Genomic DNA, 25,292 nt, shown 5'->3' on the forward strand with positions numbered 1-25,292 from the left:
TGCACAGGGACAATGGTATAACAGGACAACATAATGACTTAATTGATCATGAAAAGATGGGTACGAAGCAAAAAATTTACATCAAAACAAAAATAGTTGAGCACATATCTAAGAGTCCTCCCGTTACTAGGAGCTGGTTCAAAGCCAATAACAACTAATAAATAAAAATTATTTGTTTCAAATAAAGAGAAAGAAGTCAAATTAGCCCCAAAAGAAGTCATCGGCTATGGGGTCATTGAAATGGTATTGCCATGATCTATGAAATGATGTTCTTAAATAGTCAGTTATATGTAAAAAACTAATACCAAACCATGGTTCCATCTCCCATAGAAACGGATTTAGTATTTTGCTTTCCTTAGTGGTCACACGTTTGGGTGCATAACAATCTTTAGCTTTTCCATTCGTTTTGTGCGTAATTGAGTACTGTTAATAAAGAAAAATGTTTTGAACGAATGTACTCTTTATAGTGTTATTTTCATTTGTATCTGACTATACTGTTTAATATCCCAAAACATTATAGTGTGGTCAGACGTCAGATGTAAACGTAATAATACACATGAGTAAAGTGTAATATTCACCTGGATTTTGTTTCTTTTATCGAGATACTGATCCATATGTTTTATGTGTTATATGAATTTCATAATTCGAACAACAAACACATATCAATTAAAAATCAACTAAGAGGAAAAATTATTATTTTTGTTAATGCAAATATATGTAAAAATCATCAGTAAATATCCTCGATAAATGACAAATACTTGAAGCCATATATTAAGACAATATTAAGGTTTAATGTAGATACCTTGCAAAACTAGGTATAAAATTGACAATAACATAAGATCATAATTGATCGGATGCAAATTAAATCTTTGTCGGGTAGAATGTACTTCAAAAGCAAAAGAGTTTTACCTTTAACGATTTTATTTGTGTTTATTATTTCAAAACACACATTTCACAGTACAGGAAGTTAAGTTCCTGGTAATGCAGAAAGCGAAAGTAAAAGAAAATAATTGATTCTTTATAAGCCATGTATTCAGGATTCGGATTTTCGGAAAATAAAATTTACTAAATACAAAATAAACATTTTTTAATTATTTGTTTTGTCTAATAAAGCGAACACATATTCAAGTGATATTGTAACATAATCTAGTAGTTAAATAATAATCACAACCATAATGTTCATATCTTAAACGACATTGTTAAATAAATCCATTTTTATTATTATTTATTATTATTTATTATTTTGTATTTACATTGTATCATAGGTCAAATTCATTTGTTCAGTGTATGTTCACTGGTGTTAATATGTCCTTTGATTGAGGTGAGCTATTTCAGTTGATATTTTATAGTGTGTCTTTCTTTGTTGTGATGTTACATTATTGTTTCAGAAAAAGGGTGAAAGTTTGGTACTATTAAAACGTTTAAACCCGCTGCATTTGTTTGCACCTGTCCTAAGTCAGGAATCTGATGTTCAGTAGTTGTCGTTTGTTGATGTGGTTCATAAGTGTTTCTCGTTTCTCGTTTTTTATATAGATTAAACTGTTGGTTTTCCCGTTTGAATGGTTTTATACAAGTAATTTTTGGGGCCCTTTATAGCTTACTGTTCGGTGTGAGCCCAGGCTCCGTGTTGAAGACCGTACTTTGACCTATAATGGTTTACTTTTATAAATTTTGACTTGGATGGAGAGTTGTCTCATTGGCACTCATACCACATCTTCTTATATCTATTGTCATAACAGTTGAAGTTAATTAAAAAAATATATAATAAGATATATATATACATATAGATAAAACTTGGAAATTTCCCTTTCACTTCATAACGAGACGTTTTACTTGTAGTTAAAACCATGCCATAAGTGTGGTTAACATGACAAGCAAAGTTTTTGATCGTGTAAAATGAATCTGGATATTTCTGATAAATTGTAAAATGTTAAGGGGATCATCAATTAAATGATAGTGTTGCTATTGACGAGATCATGTTCCGTCTCATAAAGAATAAATAATCGCGTATCGGAACGGCCTAAAATGGGACTGCTTTTGTTAAAAAAGAGGCTATGAATTTGTTATTCATAATACTTGAGCAAAACGGTTGAGATATTCTAAGAGCAAATATGCAACCAGTGATGGTATTACAAAAGTGCAGAGTAACATAGTTTTTCCAAGTAAATTTGTTCAATTCCATGGGATTCGTATATCAAAAATAGTACTTACAATTTGCTAGACAGCAACATAAACAGAGAGGCAATTTGTAGGGAGAGAGAGAAAGTAACACTGGATAGTATATATATAGTGAATGATGGAGTGGAGGGGAGTATGGGGGGTACGATAAGAGTGACCAATACACAGCAAAACTTACAGATAAAAAATATAGTATAGAATATAGAGAAAATAATCGAAGAAAATAAAGAAAGACTGTGTTTGGTTTATGAACAGAGAAACAATTACAAAGGGAAAAACAAAGTGAGATAGAGGTGTTAACCAATAAACTCATAAAACATTACCATGCAAATAATGTTGTAGGTCAGTTAACGAGTTAGTGTGGACTACCTAAGCACGGTGTGACGCAGATATGGATAGATAAAAATTTTAAAAATCTGTGAGGGCTAATACAATCTCAGTCTTTTTCCACTCGCAATAGCATCAATCCATATGACTTTTCTATATCGTACACAATTATTCTTAAATACAACTTGAAAGAAAACTTTGATTAACAAAAAACAAATGACGAACGTAGATACCAATAGTTTTCTTTTATGGAGGGACAAATCATACTTTTCTTTCTTTTTCATGAGCAGGAGCAATGTGTTTGTATTATCATATCTTAATATCGCAATAATAACAATTTAACAGTAAAACTTGTAACAGTAAACAGTAAATCAGTACAAAAACCAGAAAAAAATAACATAAAGTATGTTCAAAGACAAATGTTATCATATTTATTTTACGAGCATGACATACCTTACAGTGATAACATTAACAGTACCAATACATTGCATCAGATGTGCATGTTTGCCTCGCAGCACGGGGCAAAGCTATTATTCAAATACGATATTCACGCCATCTGAACATTATTACGTAACAACTCTCCGTTTTAATTGATTACCTTATATATGATATAGAAAATATTCTAGAAGGAGATATAGAATAGGAACCATATCTCACATAGGATAAGATATTATATACGGACACAATTTTAGTATAAGTATTATAGATCCGATACAAATTTCTATAATGTCGCTATAAGTTCATGTAAGGGGAACAAATAAGGATTCTGAGTTTTCAATTGACTTTATATGCATACACCAAAACCAAAAGTACGTATTACTACCTATTACTTCAAACAAAACAGAACAACAAAAACACTGAACTGCTACAAATACAAACGCCAACATACATTGAAATCAGTTTAATTGAAGTCTGGAGCTGGCATGTCAGTTAACTGCTAGTAGTCTGTTGTTATTTATGTATTATTGTCATTTTGTTTATTTTCTTTGGTTACATCTTCTGACATCAGACTCGGACTTCTCTTGAACTGAATTTTAATGTGCGTATTGTTTTTGCGTTTACTTTTCTACATTGGCTAGAGGTATAGGGGGAGGGTTGAGATCTCATAAACATGTTTAACCCCGCCGCATTTTTGCGCCTGTCCCAAGTCAGGAGCCTCTAGCCTTTGTTAGTCTTGTATTATTTTTAATTTTAGTTTCTTGTGTACAATTTGGAGTTTAGTATGGCGTTCATTATCACTGAACTAGTATATATATTTGTTTAGGGGCCAGCTGAAGGACGCCTCCGGGTGCGGGAATTTCTCGCTGCATTGAAGACCTGTTGGTGACCTTCTGCTGTTGTCTGTTCTATGGTCGGGTTGTTGTCTCTTTGACACATTCCCCATTTCCATTCTCAATTTTATGTGTTACTTTCTTCAGATTTTATCATAATACCAGACATAGTAACAATTATAATCATAATGATGATAATTATGATAAATATATAAATAAACTCAGTTTAGTGTAACGTGAAATTAAACATATGTTGCATAATATTAATGTCAAGGTGAATGGAAGGAAATACAAAAATCATTTGGTGTTTTTTTTATTTTGAACTTTTATAAGAGGAAATTAAAAATTAAAGTCAAGTATTGTATCATGATGCAGAGATACATGTAATGGCAAGTATTTTACATTTTGAAATATATATGTATATTTTCTGTATTTATTGAAAAGAAATATGTGCATGTGAAAAGTGAAAACGGATAGACAACATCATATCCAAAGAAAAATGAGGGAATCACTTTCCAGAAAACATAAGACTGAAGTAATTTTTGGAGGGTTAAAAATTACTGCAAACTCAAAATTGAACCTTATATTAGATCTTATGTTCACACATCGTTGTCAATATTATGGAATTTTATGCGACTGTCATGCTGGAGGTTTAGCTATCTATTAAACCAGGTTTATTCCGCCATTTTCTACATATGAAAATGCCTGTATCAATAGTTATCAAAGGTACCAGGATTATAATTTAATACGCCACACGCGCGTTTCGTCTACATAAAAAATTGAAAACAACACGTTTAATAATTTCATGCGTCCGAAGCGCTTTTCTGGATTTACCTTCATCAGGAACGCTCAAAGCCAAATATTTGAAATCCGAGGATGTATAAGTACCAAAACCGTTGAAGAGCTATATGACAAAAATACCTAAAATAAATAGCCAAATTCATCTAAAGTCAACTTTGCCTGAGGGAGTTGAAACCTTAGTTTCTTAATAATTTAAAAATTTAAAAACGGACAATTTAAGAAAAGTTTGTTAAATCATGTCAGTACCGAAGTACTGACTACTGAGCTGATGATACCCTCGGGGACTGATAGTTCACCAGCAGAGGTATCGACCCAGTGATGTAAAAAATTGAAAACAACACGTTTAATAATTTCATGCGTCCGAAGCGCTTTTCTGGATTTACCTTCATCAGGAACGCTCAAAGTCAAATATTTGAAATCCGAGGATGTATAAGTACCGAAACCGTTGAAGAGCTATATGACAAAAATACCTAAAATAAATAGCCAAATTCATCTAAAGTCAACTTTGCCTGAGGGAGTTGAAACCTCAGTTTCTTAATAATTTCAAAATTTAAAAACGGACAATTTTAGAAAAGTTTGTTAAATCATGTCCTTACCGAAGTACTGACTACTGAGCTGATGATGCTCAGATCAAAATAGTTATAACGCCAAACAAGTACAAAGTTGAAGAGCATTGAACCAAAATTCCAAAAATTTGTGCCAAATACGGCTAAGGTAATCTATTCCTGGGATAAGAAAATCCGTAGTTTTTCGAAAAATTCAAAGTTTTGTAACTGGAAATTTATAAAACATGACCATATAATTGATATTCATGTCAACACCGAAGTGCTGACTACTGGGTTGGTGATACCCAAGTCAGGAATATGATAGGCTGTTATCCGTTCGTTTGATGTGTTTAAGCTTTTGAGTTTGTCATTTGCTTAGGGACTTTCCGTATAGAATTTTCCTTGGAGTTCGTTTTTTTTTTATATATGTAGGACTCTAAAGTTCGATGGTGCTCTAAAGTGCGATGGTCACGCTAAAGTGCGATGGTCTACGCTAAAGTACGATGGTGTCTCACGCTAAAGTGCCATGGTTGTTTGTTTGCTAAAGTACGATGGTATATCACGATAAAGTGCGATGAACAAAAAGAGTAAGGTTAGAGGGCTTAAAACGTTAAAGTACATGGATGTTAAAAAATAGTCTTTTTGCAAAAGCTAGTATGCTAAGGTATAACATATGTGATAGGCTTTATAATTTACCGGTAGGCTTAAGCGACTGTTTCTAAATTTAGAAGACAGACCACGTAATAATTGCTAGAAAGGTAATTTAGGTGTCACCAAATACTATATTTCCTGTAAATAAATTGTTTACAATTCGGGCGTATTAAATATTTGGATAATTGGTGTAGCTTGCCGTTCACACAGTCTATCACTAATGTGAACACCTCCCTTACATTCGTCATTGTAAATTACAAATACAAAATTCATTCATTGTCGGAATATGTAACATTTATTTGTTTAAGGTTTAATTTAAATGAGAAAGGCGATGTTCTCCGATCTTTCTCCTTTTTCGTAGCGAGTACAAATACATGTTATATTTTCCTGCAATGTACAAACTAATGTTTTAGCCGACAACTTATAATTTACGCATGAAAACATGTACCTTTAACTTTTACCGACGTTACTTTTCAATAAAATCGACAATATTTTAACGGGGACCGCAAAATAAACTGCAAGTTACATAAACAATGATTTAAATGTATCCGTTCGCTTCCAATAGAAGCAGGATACAGGATACTTATGCGTATACTATTTTGTATCTATATAGTTAAATGGTCGACTGCAGGTTACAAGTCTTCTTCCAGCACCCGAAAAAAAACACATTTGCCTCAGCCGACAATGCACGGTAAGGTTTAAATTAATTAAGTCATGGACTTTTGATTTAAAAGTTGTTAATCAAATAAATTTATCTTCCGGCATGTTCATTTTTGGTTTATATAAACGACTGTTAACGTCATAATCCAACTACATTTCTTACGTCTATACTTTCGCGGACCATCGGACTTTAGCGTATGGAGGCATCGCACTTTAGCGCAGACCATCGCACTTTAGCGCGACCATCGTACTTTAGCGTTCCCATCGCACTTTAGAGTCCTACATATATAAATGTATAAAAGTGTTTAATACTGTCCTAAACTGAAGTTGATTTCATGCTACTTTCAAAAATATAATAATATGTAATGGTAACGAATTTACAGGTTGTTCAAATTTTTCTGATCTTGTAAATATTATATGTCTATATTTTTAGGGATTTACAAACCTTCAAAAAAATGAGAATTTTACAACTGTTGAGTCTTTTCCTTACATTTTCAGGTAAGATTGTAAACCGCTGTTTGTTTCAAAACGTCGCATTATATATTTTTCATGTTTTATTGTGTACTCGTGTTTGTCTGTTTGACTTTTCTTTTTTAGCCATGACGTTGTCAGTTAATTTTCAACTTTGAATTTGAATGTCTGGTATATTTTGCCTCTCTTTTGAACTTAACAGTCGTCTGTTCTGTATTTATGAAAGGAACTTGATGGCTGTCTACTAGCATGTCTCTTTATAAGTTAAACTGTACTGAAAGACTCAGGGCATGACAGGTAAAGCAATTTGTCTCCAATCTCTTTATTTGAATATATATTCTTAAGTCGCCTCTTCAGTTAAGATACAGATGTAAACAAATTATCATACTTGTATTGTCTAGTAATGATATGATTTAAGAAGCAACGTTGTTGATGATAATAACAATAGAGAATGGAAATGGGGGATGTGTAGCAATGAGACAACAATCCGACCTAAGAGCAGAAAAATAGCACAAGGCTACTTATCGTTTTCTTTCGAATCAAGAAAATCCTGCATCCGGATATGGGCTTCGGCTTGAACCTTACCTTTAATGTATACTAGTTCAGCGAAGGGACGCAATACTAAACCCTGAAACATACCAATGAACACAAAACAAAACAATACGCTAGGCTAGCATAGGCCTAAAATTCCTTATTAATTGCTTGAGACAGGCGCAATATACTAATAATTATCAATTCTACATATGTACTTTAATTTTGTATGATTATTTTAAAACGTGAATGTATATAGTGTGTCTTGATATTTTAAAAACATTTTAGTAAAACTATTACAGAATTGTTGGCAGTAAATGTTTTGTACCATTTTGAAAATGAGACAGTCATTTTACCATGTGATCAATTGTCAAATAAAACGATAGTATGGACGGGACCAGACAATTATACTACATATGGATATGGGGATATCATAGATCCCAATTTGTCTAAATCCAAAAGACTATCAATTATACATGTAAATGGGAGTCTTCAGTATAATTTGCAAATTCGACATTTTTCCAGTGAAGATGAAGGGCACTACAAATGCATTAGAGGCGGATTATTGAAAGGTTTAAAGGAGGAATTCTTCACTTTGACAATTGGAAGTAAGTATTTACAAAAGGTATACATATACTTCAAAATCTCCTCCCTTTCAAAAGTTCCTTTTTTAATAAAACATAGCTTATCACACTGTTTTATTAATTAAACAATTTGTATCAACCGTTAATACACCAAAATACAATCGTTTGCTTCACAATTGTAAACATATTGTTCTGTGTTTGCAAGTGGTTAAATTATTTTGTCAAGGTAAGATTTGGCATAAGCACCTGACGACAGACGAAGCCATTTTTTTTTCTTTTTATTTTTTTTTCAATCTTTGAAGAGGAGAACAACTGACTGATAATCGTTTAACAACAAGCAACAATGACATTGCAAAAAACAACCACACTAAACTAAATCTAAATAAAACGAAAATCTTATCATTATTTGTAGATTAACTGAGAACTTTTTAGTCACTTATGAGTCTATTTTGACATTTTTACCTTTTATGTCTGTTTGTTTTGTTCACACATCGTTGTCCAGATAATGGCATTTTTTGCGACTGTCATACAAGTGTGAGAGGTTCAGCTAGCTATAAAACTAGGCCTGATCCACCATTATTTTACATAAGAAAATGCCTATACCAAGTCAGGAATATGACAGTTGTTATCCATTCGTTTGATGTGTTTGAGCTTTTGCTTTTGCCATTTGATTAGGGACTTTCCGTTTTGAATTTTCGGAATTTGTGTGGACAAAACACGCGTCTTGCGTACCAAAGTATAACCTTGGTATCTTTTTTCAGTTCTAGCATAATCATTGTCAGTCAAGAAACTCGTTAAAAGAAATAGGCTATACATCTTTTTCTTTCATGCTCTACCGTTTGTGATTTGATTGTCACATCAGTGGACGTACCAATGCCTGGTTTTGAAATGTATTTTTATAAAAGAAGTTAATCATTTTAACTTGCACGATTACAATATTTACGGGTAAAATAAATATGTTATGATTTATTTAAACAATACAAAAATAGTCACCAACTTATCATAGGACTACAAGCTTAAGAACAAAGCTTGGCATTCCTCTCAATGTTGTATATGAAATTTTACATAAACATTGTAGTCGGTGTACTATAAGTTTTACTTTAACTATTTGTATCCTAAATAGAACATGTTTAGTCGTTCTTCTAAAACAAATATCACTTTGGAAATGGTTTCTTATGTTAGATAAAACTGGATAAAACCCTTTATGTTGCGCTTGGTTTCATGAATTTCAGAATGTAATTGATTAATTGTCCATATATATTTTTGATTCATAATGTAACTTTGCGGGGAATCAAGCATTAATAAAAGATACAAATGTATAATATACTTCAGCAAGTCCAAGCAACTTAACGATAGTAGAGGAAGACTCTCAGCACATCGTGTACGGATATCTGAATCGTGTATTGGATTTACATTGCACTGTTATTCATGGAATTCCAAATGGAAAATTAGTGTGGAAGGTTAACAACAAAATTCTTGAAGAAAAAAGAACAGCGTTGTTAGTCTATTCATTCAAACCAAAACAAGAAGACCATTTGCAAAACTATACATGTGCGACAAAAAGCGATATCGCACAATATGCTATGGAGCGCACTGTTCAATTGTTTGTCTACAGTAAGTACTAATAAATATATATATATATACATTCATGGTTTGTTTGTTTCTTACATAACACTCCATATTTCATTGGGTTTTTTTACCGCAGGAATGTTATCAAATGAAATGTCTTTACCAGAATTATTTGAAAATAAAACCTTGTATATGTATTTAAGATTTACTGTATTATTAATGAAACTATAAAGAAAAAGCAGGGAAATAATGTTTGCTGAATCATAATCATACATTTCAAACTTGGTGGTGAAGCCTTGGATACAATCAATAGTGATGCTTGATATCTTTGTTTGTCTGTTATTTTGAAGGTATTTAAATAAGACATTTCAATTAGGTGTGAGTAATCATATTAGTCGTTTCATTATGGAACATTAATAATTAAAAGCATACTATGAACGTGCACGTAAGTGTAGGTTATCTCATGTATGCAGCATGTCAATAATTTGTCAAAGAAATTCGAACCTTTTTTAATGTTTTCGATTATTCAGGAATGTCGAGCCTGAATATCTAAAAAAACCAGGAATGTAAAAATACATAGTCGTGTCAGAAGCATTTGACCAAATTGACCAAAATGGACCCCCCTAAAAGGTCAACAAAATTTCCTTATGCCTTCTTAATTGGTATTTTCATTTGTATCATTTCCCTTCACAAGATTATCTGTATTCATACATCCCTAACTTTCCAATTTGAACGCTTTGGACCCATACAATTTATAAAGAGTTATGTAAAACGAAAATGAATGAAACTTGTAGATCAATTAAATCAAGAATTATTTATCAAGGCATTCTATGTTGAACCTATATTGTTGTTTTATCTGTTTTACACTCAAATTTTGTGTTAACATTTTCTGTAATCGTGTTATGCATTATTTTGTAAATAGTGCCGCCAATTGTTTCGATTTCCTTGAATAAAACCCTGGGTATTCTTGAAGGAGAAGATTTGACATTGTATTGCAACTACAGCTCAAACCACGAATTAAAAGAATTGAAATGGCAGAAAATGTTCCCACATAAACGTCCACTGGATGAGCGATCACCGTATTTAAACATCATAAGCATCAATAGACAAAATGCAGGAAAGTACAAATGCACCGTCGCAAATATGGTCGGCATCGCTTCAGATATTGTGACCATTGAAGTATATTGTAAGTTTCATGATTGTAAATTTCACAATAAGAAATTATTAACTGAACAAAAGCTACATAATTGCAAATGATGCACAATCATGATAATGTTCCTACGCATAATTTTCATGGTCCACGAAATGCATATAGATTAGAAAATTGGAAAATATTCCCTTGTATTAAATTGCTATTGTTGAAACTTATCAAACGACCTTTATCGGAACAATTCGAGATTGTCCCTTATTGAATGACTCAGTACATACTGTTTCAATACAATCAGGTTGTTAAAATAAGCGAACCAAACCTCCACACTGAAGTCATCGCCGTACATTATTTTGAATACTCGTGGCCATGTTCGTCTAGTCACTATGTTACGAGTACTTGATTTTTACTCCAGATTAGAACTGATAATTGCCCAATTGAATACTTAAAACGAAACAATTTCACCAAAACACAAAAAAAGATAATTATCAAATCTGTACAATTTGCAGCATACAATTTGGTGAAATCTTTTTTTTTAAATCAGTGGAGCAAGTGAGTTAGATTCAATTGGGTCTATTGAAAAGTATATGCATCATTAAACAGTAGCAGCAGAGGAAAACGCGACTTTATCTTGATGAAAAGAATAAACCCTGCAAATGAAACAAACGCAATTTGATAAAAGTATATAGCATAGTTACCTTTAAGAAAAACAATCATTCACTTCGTTTTACCTACAATATGTACAGTTATGCATAAATCAATAATTGCGACAAATCGAGACAAAACATCTTGACTAACATTTGATTACGGTGCTATCTAAGTATAACCTTGACTCCATTATTAAGTAGAACTATATACCTGCACCTACTATTGTTCATTAACATAATTAGGTAACTCTTTGGTCATTCCTTTCTATATCTAAGAGCATTTTCCCCATGATCATGAAATAAATGACGATTTATGAGATTTGAACATTGGTAAAATATCTGTCGCCTCAATATACTACAATATCTATTTATAAATTCACAGATCCACCAACGGTACATGTCACATTTGAAGACCGTGAAAATAACAGACAGTTAAACTGTTTAGCTAATGGAGTACCAGATCAATACATCTATACACTCTGGGAACATAGGTCTGAATATTCTGATCTGATCAGATATCTTCCCGACAATGGCAGTGGTAGGCTTATACTTCCAACCACCAAAGGAGAGACAGATCGCCATCACGACAGAGGTTTTTATAGTTGTCAAGCTTCTAACAATGTGTCATTGAATGATAGCAGCTCTTTCGTTCGTGGGGAATATTTTCTCAATGCACCAGGTCAGTATTTTGTTGAATACTGCTTAAGTAGTTAACTACCAATTTGATATAGCGTTCCTTTAAATGTCTCTTCTGTAAAATCTCTCATATTTGAACTGATTAGTGATGTTATTGAATCCCCAGAAGTATTATACAAAATCACTAAATTAATTCTTCCAGATTCTTGCTTAAATGAAGGGAATTTGTAATATATAACCTATCTTTTCTAAAATTATGAAAGAATAAAAAGAGCCTACGGCTTTAACAGTGATAACTTCAACGATACCAATTTTCTTGCACCAGATGAACATTTTGACAATTAGTGAACGATTGCATATCTTAAATTTCGCATTTTGTTTTCAAATTTATTTAATTATCTTATTTCGAGGTTTTACTGGTTTTGATAAGAATTTTAATGATTCAACATATTACAAATTTTAAGATTACAATCGTTGTCTTATTTTAGTAATATAAAATGTACATAGTTTGCCTTGAAAAAGACTTACATTCATTTTTATTATTTCACCAGGAAAACCGTATTTTGTTACCTCCAACAATAACACGCAATATGGAATAAAAGATCAAATGGGCAACCTAACCATTGATTTTGTTAGTTTTCCAGAGATTGAGAACATTTCTGTTATTGATGGTGATATGAAACACTATAAAGACTATTATACTCTGGAATCTATGAGTGTAATGGACAAAGTATATAATAAAACTGTATTGGTGAATGGCAGTAGACTGGTTATATCAATGAACATAGGAAATGAAAATGACTTCCGGTCATATACAATAAAACTGAGAAATAAGTTTGGATTAGCCAACTTTACCATTTTCCTTCGTTCAGCAAGTAAGAAATCATGTTAAACTTTATATTTGTAATATTTCCTTACTTAGTTATTATTCTGAAATGTGAATTCACTGTAACTATCTTACTAGTTAATTGTTCTGTCAATAAACTCATCATAAATACCAGGATTAAATTTTGTATTTACACCAGACGCGCGTTTCATCTACAAAAGACTCTTCAGTGACGCTCGAATCCAAAAAAGTTAAAAAGGCCAAATACAGTACGAAGTTGAAGAGCATTGAGGGCCAAAATTCCTAAAAGTTTTGCCAAATACAGCTCAGGTAATCTATTCCTGAGGTAGAAAAGCCTTAGTATTTCAAAAATTCAAAAGTTTTGTAAACAGTTAATTTATAAATATGACCATATCAATGATAATTCATGTCAGCACAGAAGTGCAAAGAGATTGCTTTAACTTCAAGTTTTTTTCTTTTTTTTTAATTGAACATGAAAATATCGCTCCACTGGTTGTTTTATTCATTATACTATTTTTGAGGTGGGAAATGGAACGCCGTTACCATTACCACCGATGAACAGGTACATGACTTGATATATATATATATATATTGTGACAATTAAGTGATACTTATAAGCTTTAGAAATATGTTGCCGTGCTTTAAAATTGCAGAGGCATGTCAAATCCATAAACACATGTATCTTTCAAAAAATTGAAACATCATACAATAAGAAAATACGAACATCATTTCGTTAAAATGATATGTATTTGCTTCTATAGGTTGTCCTGAAACACCAGAAATTATGAAGATAATGCCAAAGACAAGTAAGGTCCTTATCCAGTGGCGTGAACGGTTTCATGGTGGATTCCCACAGTCAGTCGTCATCCAGTATCGTAGACGTGATGTTCAGTTCTGGAATGAAATACCTGTCTCAGATCCTGGGATGTACACTGGTTCTATCGATGGACTTACTCCTGGAACTGAATACTTCATTCGAATATACTCCAAAAACATAAAGGGGGCGAGTAACTTTACAGATATGAAACTTATCAGAACAGGTAAACATCATTATTAAGAGGGTTTTGTAATTCTTTTAACTTCACGTTAAGCCTATGACACAATACAGAAAACAGAGAGAGCCGAATTTGGTCGCCAGGTAGAGCGAATCGTTTATGCATGAGTCTTCTACGATGACTTGTAATGCAAAAGTAAATTATATATTTCATGTATATATAATGAGATGATAACGAACATATTAGATTATATTTTCTTTTAGGATCTACAGAAGACAGTAACAATGAGACACTCGTATTTTTGGTATTAGTTGCTCCATTTCTAATAGCAATCGGTGTCCTGTATTGGCAGTATAAAATGGGTAGGTTTCTTTAGTCAAATAGTTTTCATGCTACAATTAGACGTGTTTATGCAGATGTCCATACTACTGAGAGGGCTGCAACATCAATTAATTCTGGTACATTATTAGACAAAACAGAAAAATACAACAATATATATTGTGTGCGTGAATGTGTTTTTATGTCAAGGTGTGTTTGTACTATCTCATATTATGAAAAAGTAATATCACAAAAATACTGAACTCCAAGGAAAGTTCAAAACGGAAAGTCCCTAATCAAATGGCAAAATCAAAAGCTCAAACACACCAAGTGAATGGATAACAACTATCATATACCTAACTTGGTACAGGCATTTTCGTTTTTCAGAAATGGTGGATTAAACCTTGTTTTATAGCTAGCTAAACTTATCAACAGTCGCACCATATTCCATTATATTGACAACGATGTGTGAACAAAAGAAACAGACATAATAGTCAAAAATGTCATAAATTGTGGTACAGCAGTCAACATTGTGTTATAATTCTTAATTACTATAAAAAGTCACAAATATGGAATAAAGAAGACAAAAGGGCATATAGAAAAAGCATATTTATAAGCAAAATTGAAAGACAAGAATACAAAAATTTACAATGGCACAATAACACAATGACTGCATGTATAAGTACAGAGCCACGTCATATGTATCAAAGAAACACAAAACGGTATATAAACAAAGCATATTAGCAAAAATGAAAGACAAGAATACAAAAATTATCGTAGAACAATAACACAATGACGGGATGTATGAGTACAGAGTCAAGTCATATGTATCAAAGAAACACAAGAAGGCATGTAGATGAAGCACATTTAATAGCAAAAATGAAAGACAGGAGTACAAAATGTATCATAGAACAAGTACACAATGACAAAATAAAAAATTACTATAATACGTTACTAAAATGATAAACACGTTATCAAAGTGATTTATTTTCCATTTACTATATGTAAATATTCATAAATAATCAATAACAACGTGTTTATATGAATAAATTTGAAAAGGCAAGATCTAAATTGTGTGTATTCTAGTTCATAAATATCAATTGTGTATTTTACTTTTCCAGGAAACTTAAGTGCACTTGAGAGAATCAGGTAGGCTTTCCTTCAATTATCATAGATAGTATTGCCAAGGAAATAACGTCTTAATGACACATAACACAGAAATTAACAACTAAAGGTTACAATACAGCTTTCAACAATCATCAAAAACCCATACTGGATAGTCAGTTATAACAGCACCCGAAATGAAAAATGCAAAACAATTTTAAACAAGAAAACTTACGGCCTATCATATGTATAAAATAATGAACAAAAAACAAACGTGATACACAGACAAACGACAACAAGCAAATTGCAGGCTTCTGACTTGGAGCAAGCACATTCATAATGTGACCAGGGTTGCGCACAAGCTTCCATAACCTGGGACAGTGATGTGATAGTACAACATAAGAACATACATGTAGCATGTTTCTCTCATCAACATTAATTTAATTTATCTAACCATATTTAAAAATAATGTTTTTTTTTTTTTTTTTAAATTTTTAGTTGCTTCAAAAGGCAGCAATTCATTTACGAAGGTATGCTTTACACCTTACTGTAATATAATGCAAAATAAATAAACTGAGTATTATCTTTTTTATGAATATATATAAATATATATTTAGAAATTTTATTCTAATTGAGATTGGTAGATAATATTGCTAATTCTATGTTAGAAATATAGATTGCAAGTGTCCTCCCTTAACAAATTCCTTTAACGGTCAAACTTGTTCTGATATTGGGCACTTGCAAGAAGATTTAATTTGCATTTGCAATGTGTTATGTCTTTAATATAAGTCGTTCCTGCAAAACTGTAAAGTTCAATTGAATAAGAAAACAATTAAGTACAATCACAGATGGTCGTTTGATAGGTACATGTTGAAACAACCCCTTTTGTAAATATAATTTATAAGTTCATTTTCATCTAGTTTTACATTTCAAGTGTTTTATTTTAAAGTTGGCGTTGGGGCTGTTGAAAACAACGAGATGCAGAACAACATAGAACCGAATGCAGTCGCACAGAACTTAGATGTTCCTGTATATTCTTCTATCGACAGACGAGCAAATCTTACCATAGGACAGACCGTCTCCTATTCAACAACACCAAAACGGAAACGAAACTATCTTGAAAACCGCAAAGAGAATGCAGGTTAGATTGTGAAATGTTTTAACTTCATGTGACTTACATGAATTACGTCATTTTTACATTATTATATTTGTATTTGAGATTCTGTACTGCTCCAGCTCGATTTAATTGGATATGTTTTATTTCATGTATTATATATAGATAATTACATAATTTGTATTAATTAGTACTATACCATCGCTCTCTAATGTCTGGCATAATGATAAATACTTTCGAATTTTCTAATTCAATCATATTAGTATCATTTCTGTAAAGATCTTTGAAAGAAATAATTGATATACCTTTAGTTGTATCTTGAAACTGTTTTACTCATTATTTGATTTTATTTTAGTGTACAGTTAACAATAAAAGGTGATGAAATTGCATCACTACTACACGGTGCGTTACCGGGTGTGCCAGATAATAATCGTTTCTGATACATTCAACGTATCTTTTACCCGCTATGACAATCCCCACTCCGTCCCATCAATAATGAGGTTGTTTTCATATTGTCGCAATCGGGAAAAGGACGCAATCGGTGAAATGACATATGTTACGACTATTCAGATCAAATATTGTAAAGACATGTTGCTAGTATATAAAGACACATATATGTTGTGGTGTTAAAAAAAACCAAGTGTGTGTAGTATCGATTTTATTTTTGCAAAATATTAAAACTAGGGTGGACAAAATGGAAACAACACTGTAAAACATTCTTGCATCCGAATCGTACAGAACAACCTGCACAATGAGCTATACAAACTATTATTATTTCAAATGATTTTAAATTAAGAAAGGCATTTTATAAAAATTAACAGTACCAAATATTTAATTCCTTAGTTGATTATACTCTCGATAACTACTTGAAACAGCACACCAGCAGCTAGCGGATTCATGATTCGGCCCTGTGCTACAAAGATGTGCAGAACACTTCACGCTTCATAGATTTATTAAGCTCACAATTGTCTGCATTTAAATAAAAAGATCATCAGACATTCATTTCTAGTTGAACAACGATATGTTGAATGCGCACGTGATCATACTGCAGGATGAACCTCCTGGTATTATGGGGGGAGTAACAAGTTATAGTGAAATTTTATTCTTTAAATGATATTATTTTATCAAGGGAATTGCTATTGTAGCTTCTGTTGGGCAGGCTAGCGGAACTGTGAACACTGCGACAAAGAAGGTATACTTTACATAAAGATTGCAATTTTTTACTCTTTTTTTCATATACATTTCGCAAAATCTATCAGCAATGTGGCATGGAATATCAAATGAAACTTTAATAAACAAAACATTACAAAAAAGAGACATTCGGACTCTTAATTCGGTTAATGACCACGATATGTCAAAAAAAAACAAAGACAGATAACACAACGTCAAACACGAAAGACTGAAGATAAAAAAACGGGGAAACGCGAACCCAAACAATAACTAGGGATGATTTAATGTGCTCTGGAAGGGTAGGTAGATCCTGATCCACATGTGGCATTCATCGTGATGCTCAAACCTGGTGAATGATAAGTCTTCATTGGTATGTCAGATTCGGGGACTAGAAAACGGGATTGTGTTGAAAATTGAACATATACATTGTCATTTGTGAATCAGATTTCTAATAACGGTCAGCCAATTCGTGATGACGCCCGAACTACTTACAGCAGTAAAAAAACAGCGGAAGAAATGATAGAAAAGACAAATATTACTAAACTTGGTTTTTTTTTTTTTGGGGGGGGGGGATACTTTTATGGGGAGGAGGGGAAGTGATGTCAAATATACAATATTATAAACTATTTGAATATGCATTCTTCTTTTTATTCTAGGGTCCTGATAGACTTAGCTATATTGAAGTTAGCTTTGAACCAAAACCAAACGAATACAAGTTTCACATTCATGGTAGTGAAAACAGAACAAATTATGTTGACATAGATTTCTCAAAAAAAGTATGTTCATACGCAGATAGTCACAGAGAAAGTGACAATGACTCCACTCCACAAGCATGTGCGATGTAGAAATATGAAGAGTGAAAAATACAAAATCTGGTTTTTTTTTTTTTTGTATTGTGTTAATGTTTCAATTATTTCTTTCTTCATAATGTATGTTGCGTTTGTTTTTTTATGTGTAAAAATAATTATCAAAAAAAAAATATATATCTTTCGCCTTTTTGTATTATTTAATAGTTCTTCGTTTTTATAAGAAAAACATACTTCTTATCATTATCTTATTTTACAGAATTGATATTGTCATTTGCAGTTATTTTCAATACATTTGAATTTGAATATAAAAAGATGATAAGAGGACATTCTGAACTTCTGATAATTATCATTTAACAAAACGAAAGACGACGAACAAAATATCGTTTAAAAATGCAACATAGAAAACTAAAGACTAGGCAACAAAACTCCAACCAAAACATAGAGTTGCAAAAGTGTTTTATATGTTATTTTTAGCTTAAAAGATCCATATTGTTAAGGTTTATAAAAATGTCACGGGGAGAATTTAGCGCTAACAAGGTTTATAATAGACAGATTAACAAAAACTACTCAAATACCAATAATTATCTGGTTCAAATAATGATCTGCAATCCGGTGTTCTGTATTCCTTATCTTTTATTCCATTCCACATGCTAACCATTATCATTATTTAAACTGTTTCAACGTAGAGAATGGCGAATGTTTTTTTAAATTTCGTTTGATTTTTTGGTTATGAAAATCAATAACAGATCCAGGGATTGCATTCGTTCAAATTGCAAAATAGCAATACCATACTACAGCAAAATAATCAACAATAGAGACGGAAGATACCAAGCAGATAATTCAAAGTTGCAGAAAAAATTACAATGACAATGCAAAGAATGAATAAAAGTCGAACAAGCTCATAAGTTTCTTCACGAAAAACTTAAACCTGAGCAAGGTTACCTCCATATGAAACACTCGTGGGGTAACAAGACCCTTCTACGCCAACGTTACCCGTCATGTTTGCCATGACATGTACAAATTATAAAATAAAGGAAAAGGGACTAAAACGAGGGTTAGAAAATTGTAGATATCATTGTTCCTCTGTGACAAAGATAATATTTAACGGTAAAAAAAATTAAATCACAAAAATACTGAACTCCTAGGAAAATTCAAAAAGGAAAGTCCCTTATCAAATGGAAAAATCAAAAGTTCAAACACTTCAAACGACTGGATAACAACTGTCATACTCCTTACTTGGTTTAGGCATTTACAAATGCATGTTCATTGAATCCGTGACAATAGTTTGAATGGTAAAGCAAAAACGACAGGACGCGAATGGTCTCTTAAATGAGAGATATGCAATGAGTGCATAAACAGGGTGATTGGCTCCTTCTATTTATACATCAACTGCAAGTTGAATCGAGATTAAATTCAGTCAATGACACAATTCGTCACAGGATACCATTGGCTTATTAACATATTGACGTTTTTAAATCGTTATGGTGCCAGGAAAAATGGTAAAGTGCATATTTTCGGTCGTTTATCCTGGTAACTCAGTGTTAGTGTCAGGGGCCTACCCTTTTGAATCAAGTAAATATAAAGTCAGCTTGAAAAAACAGTAACGTAGAAATTGAAAAAGTCATCTCCATAAGATGAAAGAATATAGACAGTTCGTCATATATTTCAGTTCGAGATCTGTGTAAAACAAAATGAATTATGTATTATTGATTTCGTCCGTTCAATACTCTTTTCTTTATTAACCGTCATCATGCATGTTTAATCCTTAGCATGTGAAAGTCATTGTTGCGTAACAACGATAAAAAAAATACGGAGATATGCGACTAAACAGACATATAAAGACGAGAATATCAATGTATGGTCAAATCTGCCGAGGAAAGGAACTAAATATGAAGATGAATATCTACTTTTGGCAGAATCCTTTATTTCAAGTTAACTCGGATATTTGTTAAAACATCATCAATATTCCTGGAAAAAAATTAAAGTTCTTGGCGGGAAGTTCATTGTTTTTTTTTTTATTTTAGAATGTTGTGTATGAATTCTGCATCATATTTGTACAAAAACAAGTCGACTAGTAGCACAATACGTTTTCTTTTGAATACCGACTGTTTCATGAAATATCACTAATTGAATGTCAACATATATGTTGTCGATCAAAACGTCCATCATTTTGATGTCATCATTTTCATTTCTTTATTTTTTGGAATCAGTGTGATAATTTTATATGGTAATAATTTGCCTGGACTTAAATATGCATGTTTAACAACATTTCAAGTTTTTATGAAAAGTTCTATTTAATAAGACTATGTATTCAATCTTTGAAAAGAGCATGGTGAATAATAGTGTCGAGCAATAAAGATTCGTTTTAAAATTACTGAAATATTGTGAAACAAATCTAAAGAATTGTTTAGAATTCCGTTTGGATTACCACAAGTTGCTGCATATAATTCATCAGTTGTTGTGCAAAACGTTAAGTCTGTTTAATTTTACACAGGTTTCCCAAATAGGGTGCCAGATAGACCCTACACAAATGACACAAATATTGATATTGATTTATAATATACTTTATATATTACTATATATTATATAACCTTTATGAGCCCCGGACACAATATTTCTAAGTTTTATTGTGGATTTGACATTCCGGCCTAAATGTTACAGAACAAAGGAAAGCATGCAGAACAAAGAAACACAAGCTAGGGTGATCTGGCAGGGGTGATCCGGCTCAGATCACCCCTGGTAAAACAAAGGAGCTGGGATGTAAGCCCGATTACGATTGCCCTTAACCATGTTAACACATGTTTAAATAGTCTATTGACAATAATATTTAAATTTAGATATCCAATGATAAGTTTGTTTTTATTTCTCATTACTGTAATCAGGCAGTTGCCTTTAAAAAGATACTCTTTGTAAATGAAATGCATATTGTATTAATGCCTTTTTGATCATCATTTACCATACAAATGATTTAAAATAAGTAGGATTTGAAACATAAATGCAACCCTGTTAGCTAGAAATGGAAAAAGACTAGTGGCGTTCATCTGAGATATCATTTTATTAGTTTTTGTTAACATGCATTATAAGTTATACCTATTATATCTCTTTTGGTCTTCCTCTGTTGAGTGTTTTATCTTTGTCGATGATATACAATGCCATATACAATTAATGAATATAAATTAAGGTTGCTGAAATAGGCAATGATCTTATGATTTGTCACGGTACGTGCCTCACAAATTTATGTAGACTTGCTCAAATCATTTCGTATATCAAGGTCTTTTGTTTGTTTAAATTACTAAACTCCTCACGATACTTGAACACCTTCCTTTTAAATATGCAGACTTTTAATAGTCGTTTCTAATTATTTCTTTTCAAAATTTCGTAAAAGCTTCCCAAACCCTTAACAGAATAGTAAACGCGTTTTCTAACATAGCGAAAATGGGCTTTTTACTTAATTTTACAATGATTTCATACAATAATCATGATAATGAATTTACTGCTGACATGACGAAAATTTCATTAAAATAATTTATCTGACGAATTTTAATTTAATCAATTATAAAACTTTCATGTAGTTCCTCTTAGTATATAACAGTTGACTAATCTTTCAAATAAATACTTCAAAAAGTAGTGTTTTTGTCCTTTATCTTAATAAAGTTTGATCTAGATAATATGATATTTTAGAGATTTTGATATCATATAATTTATATAAGTAATAGGCTGTTGCATCTGATTAAATCAAAAACACTTTTAAATTCCTAGGTCGCGTGCAATGAACCTAGCGGGTTATTATATAAACATAAGTTTCATAATACAAAGATAGAAATTTAAACAACAAACTCATTGGATGAAACAAAACAAACTGCCAGAGAATGTGGATCATGTTTTCGAAGATGTGATGACAACATGAATAATAAATACCAACACAGAGCATCATTATCTTTTCTTTCTGTTTTGATATAAAAAAAGAAGATGTGGTATGAGTTCTGTGATTGAAAACACATCTAGGAATTTGCTGTTCCTAACAGCGACTTTGGCGAAAATACGACGAAATATAAATTAATTGACCAATGACCGGGTATTTTATATTTCCGTATCTTGAAGCAGGATTTCAAATGCCAGTACAACAATCGCTGTTCGACTAATTATTTTTCTTGCAGATATAAATACATATATTAATATATTATAAAAACGAATATTAAACAGTGGACTGAAACTCATGAATTCCAAATGGAGCAAGCAGGTCTATTGACATGGCTTTATCGACAACTTTTTTATTCAGAGTAATATAAAATTCTTGAACAAACAATGTGTCAATGTCTGTGTATACACATTTATCGAGGAAGATCATTCAAAAGAATAGTGTACTTTGTACATTAGCTTAATTCAAACATCGACTGAATGTATTGATGGTTAGATATACAATTACATGTCTATCCATTTTGGTCATTTGTGTGTACCAATGAGACAACTCTCCATCCAAGTTACAATTTGTAAAAGTAAACCATTATAGGTCAAAGTACGGTCTTCAACACGCAGCCTTGGCTCCCATCGAACAGCAAGCTATAAAGGGCTCCAAAAATGACTAATGTAAAATCATTCAAACGGGAGAACCAACGGTCTAATCTATTCACAAAACGAGAAACGACTGTCGAGAAACCACATCAACAAACAATAACCACATATCCTGACTTGGGACAGTTGCAAACAAATGCAGTATGAAATATCAATTGAAATGGCTTAACTCAATCAAAAGACTTATTAACACAAACAAATGAATATACACTGAACGAATAATGGTTATATTTGCAGATATGCCATTGTATAACAGTTTTACGCTATATCACTCAGATTTTCTTCGTGTCAGGAAGGTTCAATTACAAATTAGTAATGATTATATATTTGTAGATAAAGGTTTAATGACTCAATGGTTCGTAAACGCTGTATATTCAATATATCCAACACGACAAATATATATATATTGACCTTGATCCCTCGTATATCGTCGCACTGAAGACTAGAACTGATCTTGTCAAATAGACGTATCAAATGACCAGTGTGTCTATATTCACGTTTAATACAGTGATTTTGAAGCTTTACACTTGAAAACTTTTTAAGACACTAATGTTTAGTGTTAAAGGTACATAATGATTAAATAGAACGATTACAGAAGCGAATACGTTGTTTCGTTCAACTTAGAATACCAGGTTTAACAAATTTAAAATAAATATATTGTTCATCGTAACCAATATATGTACAGACTAAACAGTACAGCGTTAAAGACGGAAAGTCAAGTTTTTTACTTTAAACATAAAGTATAAAAAAGAAGATGTGGTATGATTGCTAATGAGACAACTCTCCACAAGAGACCAAAATGACATAGAAATTAACAACTATAGGTCACCGCACGGCCTTCAACAATGAGCAAAGCCCATACCGCATAGTCAGCTATAAAAGGCCCCGAAATGACAATGTAAAACAATTCAAACGAGAAAAACTAACGGCCTAATTTATGTACAAAAAATGAACGAAAAACAAATATGTAACACATACACAAACGACAACCACTGAATTATAGGCTCCTGACTTGGGACAGGCACATACATAGAGAATGTGGCGGGGTTAAACATGTTAGCGGGATCCCAACCCTCATCTAACCTGGGACAGTGGTGTAACAGTACAACATAAGAACGAACTATAAAAATCAGTTGAAAAAGGCTTAAATCGTCAGATTGATAAAAATACAAATACTACAAATACAAGTGGACGTGGACGGGTACTTGTACATCCTAACAACAAAAAGACACTAAGTACAGATCTGAGAGTACTCGCAGTTACTGAAAGCCACTAACAACTAATAAAAAAAATCATGCATCTAAGACTAAATTATCAATCAGTACACATCCAACATCCAATGGATTTAGTGTAAAGACATCATAAACAGTCAGAGAAAAACATGACCTTGTACAATGCCAAGATACAGGCATCGACATATTGTATATCCATGAATGTGTATATGTATATAACAATTATATTTAGTTTGCTTTAATTTACAAAATCAATATTTATACCAATAAAAACAATATTCAGTGATATAATTACAGTGTTGAATTGGTAACATTAAGGATAAGTTTATTTAAAGGATCGATAAGTTTACCAGGATCGTTTCTAAATTTCCGGGCACCGTAAATAACATTTCCGTAATAATGAGGATGTGCTATCCCGTTTGAAATAAGTTTTCTACAGGTACAACCAAACATCAAAACCAAATCTTTATATCTATGGCAGAATTTAGTAAAGGTTTTAAGTAATTTGTGGTAACGAAATCCCTGGCTTAATAATTTACCAGTAATACATAGATTACGTTCGTTAAAATCAAAAACGTCACAACAGACACGGGCATAGCGAACTAGTTGTGAAATAGAAACACCGTAAGATAGTGTCAAAGGAACATCACCATTCAAAAAGGGAAAATTAACAATATGGAACGAAAAGTCGTCCCTTTTGTCGTAAATCTTAGTGTGGAGTTTGGAGTATGGAGGGCTAGACTTAACATCTTCAGTGCTTGACCTCGAAAACCACAAACATTTATATGTATAAATAATTTACTAAATACTTATTATATTCCAAATATTTTATACTACATATATGACGACTCACTTTAAAGTTTTGATAGCACTTATTCAAATGAACAAGAAAAGGATTTTTTAAACTTAGTCTTGTATAATGATACTGTTGGATCAAATACGTCTGAAGGTCTGTTTTATTTATCTATTTCACTAAATATGTTTATTGAAAAAAATCTCTATAAAATGTATCATATTGATAAACTTGTGCCTATTTAATTATCCATATTTTCCATTTGTCGATAAAAAAAATCAAGGATAATTATGTGAACTGAAAGAGTTCATACCAAAATG

General features: G+C 31.9%; 2 protein-coding genes across 15 annotated transcripts in view; one reads left to right on the forward strand and one right to left on the reverse strand.

Annotated features, from left to right (window-relative positions):
- Positions 1-25,292, forward strand: part of LOC127712260 (neural cell adhesion molecule 1-B-like) — a 210,506-nt gene that overhangs the window by 70,906 nt on the left and 114,308 nt on the right. Inside the window, exons 1-14 of one of the 7 annotated variants that reach the window (XM_052218615.1) lie at positions 4,123-4,165; positions 6,867-6,931; positions 7,738-8,043; positions 9,352-9,633; positions 10,511-10,774; positions 11,765-12,061; positions 12,570-12,893; positions 13,627-13,905; positions 14,124-14,222; positions 15,300-15,327; positions 15,781-15,812; positions 16,232-16,423; positions 17,542-17,588; positions 18,223-18,556. In XM_052218615.1, coding sequence (XP_052074575.1) covers positions 6,889-6,931; positions 7,738-8,043; positions 9,352-9,633; positions 10,511-10,774; positions 11,765-12,061; positions 12,570-12,893; positions 13,627-13,905; positions 14,124-14,222; positions 15,300-15,327; positions 15,781-15,812; positions 16,232-16,423; positions 17,542-17,588; positions 18,223-18,411 — 2,382 coding nt within the window. In that variant the 5' untranslated portion in view covers positions 4,123-4,165; positions 6,867-6,888 and the 3' untranslated portion in view covers positions 18,412-18,556. Of the gene's footprint in view, positions 1-4,122; positions 4,166-6,866; positions 6,932-7,737; positions 8,044-9,351; positions 9,634-10,510; positions 10,775-11,764; positions 12,062-12,569; positions 12,894-13,626; positions 13,906-14,123; positions 14,223-15,299; positions 15,328-15,780; positions 15,813-16,231; positions 16,424-17,541; positions 17,589-18,222; positions 18,557-25,292 lie in introns of those variants that run through there. The other 6 variants (XM_052218610.1, XM_052218611.1, XM_052218608.1 and 3 more) reach the window with 6 other exon arrangements.
- Positions 1-25,292, reverse strand: part of LOC127712269 (uncharacterized) — a 138,022-nt gene that overhangs the window by 14,092 nt on the left and 98,638 nt on the right. The gene's annotated exons all lie outside the window — the stretch shown is intronic.

Source organism: Mytilus californianus, unplaced genomic scaffold, assembly GCF_021869535.1.
Source record: "Mytilus californianus isolate M0D057914Y unplaced genomic scaffold, xbMytCali1.0.p SCAF_8, whole genome shotgun sequence".
In the NCBI taxonomy this organism is placed as follows: Eukaryota; Metazoa; Mollusca; class Bivalvia; order Mytilida; family Mytilidae; genus Mytilus; species Mytilus californianus.